This window comes from Jaculus jaculus, chromosome 19 (genome assembly GCF_020740685.1).
Source record: "Jaculus jaculus isolate mJacJac1 chromosome 19, mJacJac1.mat.Y.cur, whole genome shotgun sequence".
Lineage (NCBI taxonomy): Eukaryota > Metazoa > Chordata > Mammalia > Rodentia > Dipodidae > Jaculus > Jaculus jaculus.
This window is the reverse complement of record NC_059120.1, coordinates 51,913,751-51,925,110: the sequence shown is the minus strand read 5'-3', so window position 1 is coordinate 51,925,110 and position 11,360 is coordinate 51,913,751. Positions and strand designations below refer to the sequence as shown.

Below are 11,360 nucleotides of genomic sequence, written 5' to 3'. Positions count from 1 at the left end.
GGCACTCCTCGATCCCCTCTTCTCAGCACCATGGTGCCTTCGGGGTGGTCCCAGGGCTCACCGCCATGTGGCGAGAAGCGCTTCTCCAAGCCTTCTCCGTGTTCTTGCAGCGAGCTGCCCTTCCCTGGTGGGCGCGAGCTCAACGTCTGGCCTGGAACAGGGGGCGGATGCGTTGGACAGGTGCGCGCCTGAGGACATCAGCCAGACTGGATGGGAGGCCCAGGGGTCCCCCCAGGCCGACGGGGAGCTGCGCAGCGTGGTGGGGGGGTCTGGGGGAGGGGTGCGCCCATGGAAATCTGACACATGAGGCTGGAATTCCAGCGGAGGGATCAGAACATGGGGTCACCTTGGCCCTTCCTCCCCGGGGGACCCTGGCTCCGGAGACTGGTTCTAGCGACACTCTTTCTTGAGTCTGTGGGCGGTGCCTTATTATTTGACCCCAACTGGGGGTTTGACTCGTATGAAATCACCATCCCCAAAAAGCTGAGCTACAAGAGCCAGCATCAGGGCGTGGTCAGCTCTTTGTCCTATCTCTTGCCCTTAAAAGGCAAGAACCGGGTCCTCCATCTGTGGCCCAAGAAATTTCTGCTGCTGCCAAACCTGCCCGTCTTCTCCTTCACAAAACAGGGGCAGCTTGTGGAGGATCACCCACACCTGCCCAGCGACTGCAGTTACCTGGGCTGGGTGGAAGGGTCCCAGGGTTCAGAAGCCACTCTAACTACATGCATGGGCGGTCTCAAAGGCATACTGAACATTGATGCCAGGTATTACCAAATCGAGCCTCTCAAACCCTCTTCCCGTTTTGAACACGTCGTGTATCTCCTGAAGAAAGAGCAACTTGGCAATGGAACTTGTGGTGTGGTTGATGAAGGGGAAAGTAGGCTAAGGGACAAAGAAGGAAAAATGGCCAGGAGTAGTGACTATCTATACTACACACATCAAAAGTACTTTGAACTGTTCATGGTCTTTGACGTGGGTAGATTCAGAGCAGTGAATTACAACGTTTCCTTGGTCGTGAACGATGCCATCCTTTTGTGCGCCATCATGGACACGTACTTTCAAGAGATCAGTTTGAGGATACAGCTAAAAAGCCTTGAACTGTGGACATATTACAACGAAGTCAATATCAGGGTTGCCACTTTAGCTGAAGTTTTAAGCCAATTTGTCATATACAAAAGAAGATCCCTAAGTACCAAGTTCATCTTCGACTGGGCACACCTGTATGTTTCAAAAAGGTACAAAGATGCCACTGGCTGGTCCTGGGGGAGAGTGTGTGAACCGTACCACGGCGGGTCCACCAGTTCCTTTGTGGGCCTGAACATCCTGGAGACGGCCACTTGGTCTACTCACGAACTGGGTCATTCTCTGGGGATGCGCCACGATGGGCCTTATTGCCAGTGCAAGGGCAAGAAGACGTGCATCATGGGCACTGGGCAGAGTGGGTTCAGTAACTGTAGTTACGAGAAATATTACAATTACCTCCGTATAGCCGCCGAGTGTTTAGATGACTTTACGCGCTACGGTTATGTGGTTAAGAGATGCGGGAACAAAATTGTGGAAGGCAACGAGGAGTGTGACTGTGGCTCCCAGGAGGACTGTAAGAGCGAGCCGTGCTGCGGGACGGATTGCAAGCTGAAGCCCGGGGTCAACTGCTCCTTCGGGCTCTGCTGCCACCGCTGCCAGTTCCTTCCCTCGGGACACGTGTGCAGGCAGGAAGAAAATGAGTGTGACCTCGCGGAGTATTGCAACGGGACCTCAAACTTCTGTCCAGACGACTCTTACAAGCAGGATGGGACCCCTTGCCAGTACGAAGGCTTTTGTTTCAGTAAGGGGTGCAGATCCAGAGATGTGCAGTGCCGAAGCGTCTTCGGATACGGGGCCAAGGAGGCTCCCCATGGATGCTACGAGGTGATCAACGCAGTGGGCGATCAGTACGGTAACTGCGAGATCCACAACACCACGAGTTACAAACAGTGCGACCCGGACAACGTCATGTGTGGCAGGTTACAGTGCGTCAATGTTAAGAGCCTTCCCGAGATGCCGGATCACACGATCCTCATCTCCACCTACCTGCAGGCAGATAACGTCAAGTGCTGGGGTACAGCCTATCACTTATCTATGAACACCCAGGAGATACCCGACATTGGGGTGATAAACGACGGTACCTCCTGTGGCCCAAACAAAGTGTGCATGAACAGCACGTGTGTGGACAGCTCCGTGCTGAACTTTGACTGTTGGCCTCAGAAGTGCAACAGCCGAGGCACTTGCAACCAGAAAAGGAACTGCCATTGCCGGTATGGCTGGGCCCCGCCCCTCTGTGTGGAGGTGGGGTACGGGGGCAGTATCGACAGTGGCCCCCCGGGACTGATGAAAGAGCAGGTGCCCTCCCCTTTTCTGATCTTGTTTATCATGCTGCTGCGCCTCATTTTGTTTGCCATCTCCGTGGTGGTTGTATTTTGCAGGCAATTGATAGTGAAGAGTTTAACTGCCAAACCAGAAAGTAGTGTGGGACAGAATGTCACGAAATAAATATTTACCCAGGCCAAATTCTCAGTCATTCAGGACCATAGCCTCCGTTATTAAACAAGCTTATCATTTATTCAAATGGCTTTTCATTTTCTCCCAGAACTTTTTTTAGGGGGGGGGTGTTTTTCTTTTTCTTTCTTTCTGTCTTCTTTCTTTCTTTCTTTCTTTCTTTCTTTCTTTCTTTCTTTCTTTTTTTCTTTTTTTCTTTTCCCCCTGAGGTAGGGTTTCCTACCTCTGGCCCAGGCTGATCTGGAATTCACTATGTAGTCTCAGGATGGCCTCAAATGCATACCTCCACCTCCGCCTCTTTTCACAGAACTTTTAACTTTTTTTTTTTAAAGATATATAGACAGAAACAGACGGACAGAGAGAGAATTGGCGCACCAGGGCTTCAGTCACTGAAATCAAGCTCCAGACACTTGTGCCACCGAGTGGGCATGTGCGACCTTACGCTTACCTCACCTTTATGCATCTGCTTACATGGGATCTGGAGAGTTGAACATGGGTTTTCAGGCTTCGCAGGCAAGCCATCTCTCCAGCTTCTTCTCCCAGAACTTTTTTTTTATTTAATATTTTTTATTTATTCATTTGACAGAGAAAGAGGGAGGGAGAGAGAGAATGGGCATGCCAGGGCCTCCAGCCACTGTAAATGAACTCCAGACGCGTGTGCCCCCTTATGCATCTGGCTTATGTGGGTCCTGGGGAATTGAACCTGGGTCCTTTGGCTTTGCAGGCAAATGCCTTAACCTCTAAGCCATTCCTCCAGCCCATTCCCAGAACTTTTAAACACAATTTTCCCATACATATAGATCAGTAAATGCATGATATTCTTGTTTTGGGAAAGTATTGCATTTTATTTCCCTAGGGCTCATTTGGCCCTCAGTTTGTGATCAAGTATTTTGGGTGGCCTACAAAGAATACCCTCATGGCATCACTGACCACTGGAAGTCTGGGTGTTACATGAAATGGCTGTGCTGTCTAAAGAGTATTCTTGTCCTAGAGTCCTGGGAAAAGAGGGCTGGTCTGTCTCTCCCTCTGCTTCTCTGTTTTTTCTGTGATGGGTGGTGACAGCACATTTTACAATTAAAAAAGTAGGGCTGGGCTGGAGAGATGGCTTACCAGTTAAGGTGCTTGCCTGTGAAGCCTAAGGACCCAGGTTTAATTCCCCAGGACCCATGTAAGCCAGATGCACGAGGTTAACACATGCGTCTGGAGTTCATTTGCACCGTTTGGAGGCCCTGGCGTGCCCATTCTCTCTATCTGCCTCTTCCTCTCACTCAAATAAATAATTTTTTTTAAAAAAGCATGGCTGAAGAGATGGTTTAGTGGTTAAGGCGTTTACCTGTGAAGCTTAAGAACTCATGTTCAAATCTCTCCAGGCCCCACGTAGCCAGATGCATAGTGATACAAACGTGCCATGTCACACATGCACACAAGGGGGCGCATGTGTCTGGCGTTCATTTGCAGCAGCTGAAAAGCCCTGGTGCACCCATTCTCTCTCTCTCTCAAAATAAATTTTATTTTTTATTTAAAAAAAATTATTATTTATTTATTTGAGAGAAAGAAAGAGAGAATGAGAGAATGAGCACACCAGGGGCTCCAGCTGCTGCAAACAAACTCCAGACGCATGTGCCACTTTGTACATCTGGCTTACGTGGGTCCTGGGGAATTGAACTGTGGTCCTTTGACTTTGCAGGCAAGTACCTTAACTGCTAAGCCATCTCTCCAGCCCTCAAAATAAATTTTAAAAAAGAAAAAGAAAACCACATGTCACGAGGGCTTGTCCTTTAAATGAAAACTTTTCCCCGGCATGGTCTCTTTCTGCCTCACGGTTTTATAGCTGTATAGTTTCTGATGTGGGGTTTGGGATGGCCTCAGGCGGCCCACCGTTCTGACCTGTAAGGCTTGCATCCCTCCACAGTCTAGGGTTTTGGTTGGGATGGTTTCTTTTCCTAGTGTGTGCTGAGAGGCACTAGACTCCAGTTTGCTACACTCCCTAAGTACCGCAGAAGAGAGTGAAGACTGTCGTTTACTCCCAAGGACCTCCAAGTCTCTGCCTGTAAATCATCTTTTTTCTTTACGCAGAACCTTGCATGGGGGGACAAGAGGGACAAGGGATTGCCCAAGCAGCGGCCCATCCCTCTAGGAGGGAGCGGTCCAGGTCGTTGACTCTTGCTTGAAGCTGAAATTCCTGATGTTAGCGTGAGTCTGACGCACCTCTCCCCCTCACAATGCCAGGCAGAGCCATGGAATGCGTGCCAATCTCCTATTTCTTAGCCACGCAGTTCTTCCAAATAAAGACAAAAGTGAGGGAGACACACTGAAGCTTTTTGGGGTTCTGTTTTCACAAATAAGAAAAAAACCAAAAATAACCTGGGTTTTGTGATATTCATAACTCCAAACATGTATTAAGCTTGGCCTTGAGCAGAAAATGCCCTAAAAAGTCAGATGTTGAGTGACAGCTGCCTAACCATAGCTTTATTTATTTATTTACTTATTATTGAGGCTTCGCTATGGGCCAGGCAGAGCTCTAACAACCCACACGAGCGTCATGGTGTAGATTGCCGAAAACAACTTTGTGGGTAAGTCCTGCTATTTTGTTGGTTTTCAAAATAGAAACTGAATTGCAGGGCTAGAGAGATGGCTTAGTGGTCAAGGCGCTTGCCTGCCAAACCTAAGGACCCAGGTTCAATTCCCCTTACCCACATAAGCCAGATGCACAAGGTGGCGCATGCATCTGGAGTTTGTTTGCAGTGGCGGGAGGCCCTGGTGTGCTCATTCTCTCTCTCTCTCTCCAATAAATAAATAAAATATTTTTAAAAAAAGAAACTGAGAGCCAGGCGCGGTGGCGCATGCCTTTAATCCCAGCATTCGGGAGGCAGAGGTAGGAGGATCGCCAAGAGTTCGAGGCCACCCTGAGACTACATAGTGAATTCCAGGTCAGTCTGAATTAGTGAGACCCTACCTCGAAAAACCAAAAATAAATAAATAAATAAAATAGGAGTGTCCATTCTCCCTGCTGCTATTTAACATAGTGCATGACATGTTAGCTCAAGCAATAAGACAAGAGAAAGAAATGAAAGAGATAAAAATTGAAGGGGAAGAAACCAAACTAGCCTCATTTGCAGATATGATTCTATACACAAGTGACCCAAAAGACTCCACTAAAAACTCCACCAAGTGGCAGGATATAAAATCAACACCCAAGAGCCTTCATCTACACCAATGACAGACATATGTAGAAAGAAGTCAGGAAGCAGTTCCATTTACAATAGCCTCAAAAACAAATATCTTGGAATATCCCTAACCAAGGGAGTTTTAAAAAGGTCTTCAATAAAACCAATACTACATGAAGGAGGAAAGAAACTGGGGAAGATAGAAAGATCTCCCCTGCTCACCGATGGGAAGAATTAAGATGTGGGAAATGGGCTGGAGAGATGGCTTAGCGGTTAAGCGCTTGCCTGTGAAGCCTGAGGACCCCGGTTCGAGGCTCGATTCCCCAGGACCCATGTTAGCCAGATGCACAAGGGGGCGCACGCGTCTGGAGTTCGTTTGCAGTGGCTGGAAGCCCTGGCGCGCCCATTCTCAATCTCTCTCTATCTGTCTCTTTCTCTCTCTGTCACTCTCATATAAATAAATAAAAATGAACAAAAAAAAATTTAAAAGAAGATGTGGGAAATGGCTATTCTACCAAAAGCAATGCAATTCCAATCAAATTTTCCCCAGCAATACATCTGATACAGACTTAATAAAAGAGACTTTAAAAACTAAGCAATGAGATATCAATTAACCCGCTCAAAAAAAAAACATATTGAGGGCTGGGGAATTGGCTTAGCGGTTAAGGTGCTTGTCTGCAAAGCCAAAGGACACAGGTTCAATTCCCCAGGACCCACATAAGCCAGATGTGCAAGATGGTGCATGTGTCTGGTATTTGTTTGCAACAGCTGAAGGCCCTGGCGTAACCATCCCCCCTCAAATAAATAATAAAAATAAAATACTTTAAAAAATATTGATATTATATCTAGTTGTTAGATCAATTATGGAAAGTAGAATATTGACATCTGCTACGATTATTGTAAAGCTACCTCACTCTCCCTTCAGTTCTGCCCATGACTTGCTTCATATGTTTTGGAGTTCTGATGTTTGTTATATAAATGTTTATAAGTATTTTGTTCTCTTTATAAATTAACTCTTTAATTAATATATAAAATCTCTGTTTCTTACAAAAGTTTTACTTGCCAGGTGTGGTGGCGCACACCTTTAATCCCAGCACTCAGGATGCAGAGGTAGGAGGATCACCATGAATTTGAGATCAGCCTGAGACTACATAGTGAATTCCAGGTCAGCCTGGGCTAGAGCGAGACCCTACCTTGAAAATCCAAAAACAAAATCAGTTTGATGCCCCAGGACCCATGTAAGCCAGATGCACAAGGTGGGGAATGCGTCTGGAGTTCATTTGCAGTGGCTGGAGGTCCTGGCATGCCAATTCTCTCTTTCTTTCTCTCTCTGGCAAATAAATAAATTTTAAAAAAGAAATTAGAGGAAAGTATATCCTATCCGCCTCTTTTTCTCTCATAAATAAATTATAAAAATATTTTTTAAAAAAACAGCAAGGATGGAGCTGGGTGTAATGGTGCACACCTTTAATCCCTGTGAGTTCAAGGCCACCCTGAGACTGCATAGTGAATTCCAGGTCAGCCTGGGCTAGAGTGAGATCCTACCTCGAAAACCCAAAAATAAATAAATCAATAAATAAAATAAATTGGGCTGGAGAGATGGCTTAGCGGTTAAGGCATTTGGATCCCGGTTCAATTCTCCAAGACCCACATAAGCCAGATGCACAAGGGGGCTCATGCATCTGGAGTTCGTTTGCAGTGGCTGGATGCTCTGGCACGCCCATTCTCTCCCTCCCCCTCCCCCTCCCTCTTCCCCTTCCCCTCCCCTCCCTCTCCCTCTCCCTCTCTCTCTCCCAAATAAATAAATAAAATATATTTTAAAAAGTTAAAAATAACCGGGCGTGGTGGCGCATGCCTTTAATCCCACCCAGCATTTGGGAGGCAGAGGTAGGAGGATCGCCGTGAATTCCAGGCCACCTTGAGACTCCATTGTGAATCCCAGGTCACCCTGGGCTAGAGTGAGACCCTACCTCGAAAAACCAAATAAATAAATAAATAGAGCAAGGATGGGATTGTCCATAACTCCCAGAGTCTGGTTTTGGTAGGATCTTGTTTTGAGCCCACCGTCACCGCTAATACCGGACAATAGGTGGCGCTCTAAGTACAGCTCTGCATTAATTCTGCTGCAGCCGGGGAACCATATTAAATACCAGTTTGCTAGGCAGGGTTGTGGGTGATTGGGGGGGGTGAATGTAACTAGCTAAAATTCACTATTCTGTAAGTAACCCCTAATATGCTTACAAAATGATCTAGCTGAACTTGGCCAAGTCATGATTCATGCTGTCAATGCTATCCCAATTCCCAGGAAAAACCTTCCCGGAAATTTATACAGCAGCAAATTACTATATAAGGAGTGAGGAAGTGGGAAAAAAAAAAGACTTCAGAACTGTGGAGATGGCTCAGCAGTTAAAGGTGCTTGCTTGAACAGCCTGCCTGTGCAAGGTTTGAGTACTCAGTACCCACATAAAGCCAGATGTATAAAGTGGCCCATGTGTCTGGAGTTCATTTACAGTGGCAAATGGCCCAGGCATACCCATATACACATGCTCATGCTCTCTCTAGTAAAAAAAAAAAAAATACATACACACACACACACACACACACATACATATTTTTTTCCTTTGGTTTTTCAAGGTAGGGTCTCACTCTAGCCCAGGCTGACCTGGAACGCACTATGTAGTCTCAGGGTGGCCTCGAACTCATGACCATCCTCCTACTTCTGCCTTCTGTGCTGGGATTAAAGGTGTGCACCACCACACCCGGCAAAAAAGAAATATTAAAAAATTATTTTAAAAAATAATTTTTACTTATTTATTACAGAAAGAGAGAGAGAATGGGTGCGCCAAGGCCTCTAGCCACTGCAAACGAACTCCAGACACATGGGCCACTTTGTACAACTGGCTTACATGAGACCTGGAGAATCAAATCTGGGTCCTTAGGCTTCACGGGCAAGAGCCTTAATGGCTAAGCCACCTCTCTAGTCCCTACAAAAATATTTTTTTTAAATAATGGTTAAAAAACAGAAGAGGGGGCTGGAGAGATAGCCTAGCAGTTAAGACGCTTGCCTGCAAAGCCTAAGGACTTGTGTTTAACTCTCCAGGTCCCACATAAGCCAGACACACAAGTGACTCAAGGGCACAAGGTCACACATGCACACAAGGGAACACATGCGTCTGGAGGTTCACTGCAGGGGCTAGAGGCACTCAGGAGGCTGAGGTAGGAGGATCGTCATGAGTTTGAGGCCACCCTGAGACTACATAGGGAGTTCCAGGTCAGCCTCAGCTGAAGTGAGACCCTGCCTCAAAAAAAAAAAAAAAAAAAAAGGAAAAGAAAAGAAAAGAAAAACAGGCTGGATATAGCGGCACTCGCCTTTAATCCCAGCACTTGGGAGGCAGAGGTAGGAGGATTGGCATGAGTTCGAGGCCACCCTGAGAACACATAGTGAGGTCCAGGTCAGCCTGAGCTAGAGTGAGATCCTACCTCAAAAATACCCCCCCCCACAAAAAATAATAATAATAAAAGAAAAGGCTTTAATTTCATGTCCTTTAGTAGCACACCTAATGTCCCAAGGATCTCCCAGTAGGCTCCACTTCTGAAAGATCCCATCACCTAATGGTCACCAACAGCATGAATAAGCAGGAGACCTTCAGAACTGTGGAGATGGCTCAGCAGTTAAAGGTGCTTGCTTGAACAGCCCGCTGTCCAAGGTTCGAGTCCTCAGTACCCACATGAAGCTTTCCCACTAACATCAGGAACAAGACAAGGGTGCCCACTGTACCCACCCCAGGAAGTCTTAGCCATAGCAATAAGGCAAGAGACAAACACATAAAAGGGATACAAATTGGAAAGGAACAAATCAAATCATCATTATTTGTTGACATAACCATAGGTAATATGATTCTATACATAAAGGACCCTAAAGACTCTACCAGCAAACTGTTAGGGCTGACAAACACCTTCAGCAACATAGCAGGATACACAATAAACACACAGAAATCAGGAGCCTTCCTATATGCTAAGAACAAACACGCTGAGGGTGAAACAAAAAAAAGTGCCTTGGAATAAACCTAACCAAGCTAGTGAAGGATCTCTAAAGCGAAAAACTAAAACACTCAAGACAGAAATTGCAGAAGACACCAGGAAATGGAAAGACATCCCATGTTCTTGGACTGGAAGAAACAATATTGTGAAAATGTCAGCCTTACCCAAAGCAATCTTCACAATTCATGCAATCCCCATCAAAATTCCAATGGCATTCTTCACAGAAATGGGAAAAAACAATCCTAAAATTCATGTGGAAGCACAAAAACAAACAAACAAACAAAAAACCTCAAATAGCCAAATCAATTTTAAAAAACAAAAATAAGGCTAATGGTACTAGTGTAGTAGTGGCATGTGTGTCATGGGGGAAACCAACCACTCTCTATTTGGACTGGAGGCCCGCTCCATGGGAGGGAATACATCCCTCATACTGAAAACCTACAACAGGGGTAGTCATGAGCCCCAGGGAGGTAATGTCTGGTTAAATGCATATACTATGCTCATCAAACTGCCCAGTAAGCACTTCTCTTAATGTTCATACCCACATATTAATGCTACTCTCACTTTTGGTTAGAGAACCTTCTCTTTTCAGATGGCAGTGACCTTGGGGTGACTCAGAAGACATCATGGTACTGAGAAGAAATGATAGGAGTGCCCATCCCTGAAATATCACTATCACATCTTCCAAGGCTCAGGGTCCATTGTGGAAGAGGTGGCAGAAAGAATGTAAGAACCAAAGGAGGGGTAAGACTCCTTACAACATGCTCCTCCAGACACAAAATATCCTGGATATTCATGACCTCACAGTGCCTGACACTATCTACCCAAGACCATCATAATAGAAAGAAAAGATGATGACATCAAAATAAAAGAGAGACTGATTGAGAGGGCAAAGGGATATTATGGAGAGTGGAGTTTCAAAGGGGAAAGTGGGTAGGGGGAGGGAGGGATTACCATGGGTTATTGTCTATAAAAAAAAAACACTAAAAAAAAAATGTAAAAATAAGGCTGGCAGTATCACCATATCCATTTTTTGTTTGTTTGTTTTTGTTTCTTAAAGTAAAGTCTCACTGTAGCTCAGGTTGACTTGGAATTCACTATGTAGTCTCAAGGTGTCCTCAAACTCATGGTGATCCTCCTATCTCTGCCTCCAGAGTTCTGGGATTAACACATGCACCACCACACCAGCTCCATATCTGATTTTAAACTATATTACAAAGCCATAGTAACAAAAGCAGCATGGTACTGGCACAAAGACAAACACGTAGGTCAATGGAATAGAATAGAGGATCCACATGTTAATCCAGGCAGCTATAGCCATTTGGTTTTTGACAAAAATGTCAAAAATATTCACTGGAGAAAAAAATATATACCCTTTTCAATGTGTGGTGCTGAAAGAACTTGATATCTATATGTAGAAGGATGAAAATAAATCCTTATCTCTCTCTATGTACAAGAATTAAGTTTAAATCATCAAAGACCTTAGTATCAGACCTGAAACTCTGAAACAGCTAGAGGAAAAAGTAGGGAAAACCCTTCAACATATTGGTATGGGCAACGAGCCCAGTTATTCTCACTGCCATCAGGGACTCACATCTGAGGTGACATTGTCCATGA

At 45.5% G+C, this 11,360-nt stretch overlaps 1 protein-coding gene across 1 annotated transcript; it reads left to right on the top strand.

Annotated features, from left to right (window-relative positions):
- The first annotated feature begins 336 nt into the window (after positions 1-336).
- Adam30 (ADAM metallopeptidase domain 30) lies at positions 337-2,529 on the top strand. The gene has a single exon (XM_004658931.2). It carries the CDS (start codon positions 337-339, stop codon positions 2,527-2,529), a length of 2,193 nt encoding a protein of 730 aa, XP_004658988.2.
- The last annotated feature ends 8,831 nt before the right edge of the window (positions 2,530-11,360 follow it).

Excerpts from the sequence above, each read along its gene's own strand:
- Adam30 (XM_004658931.2), top strand. The coding sequence starts at position 337 with ATGGGGTCACCTTGGCCCTTCCTCCCCGGGGGACCCTGGCTCCGGAGA.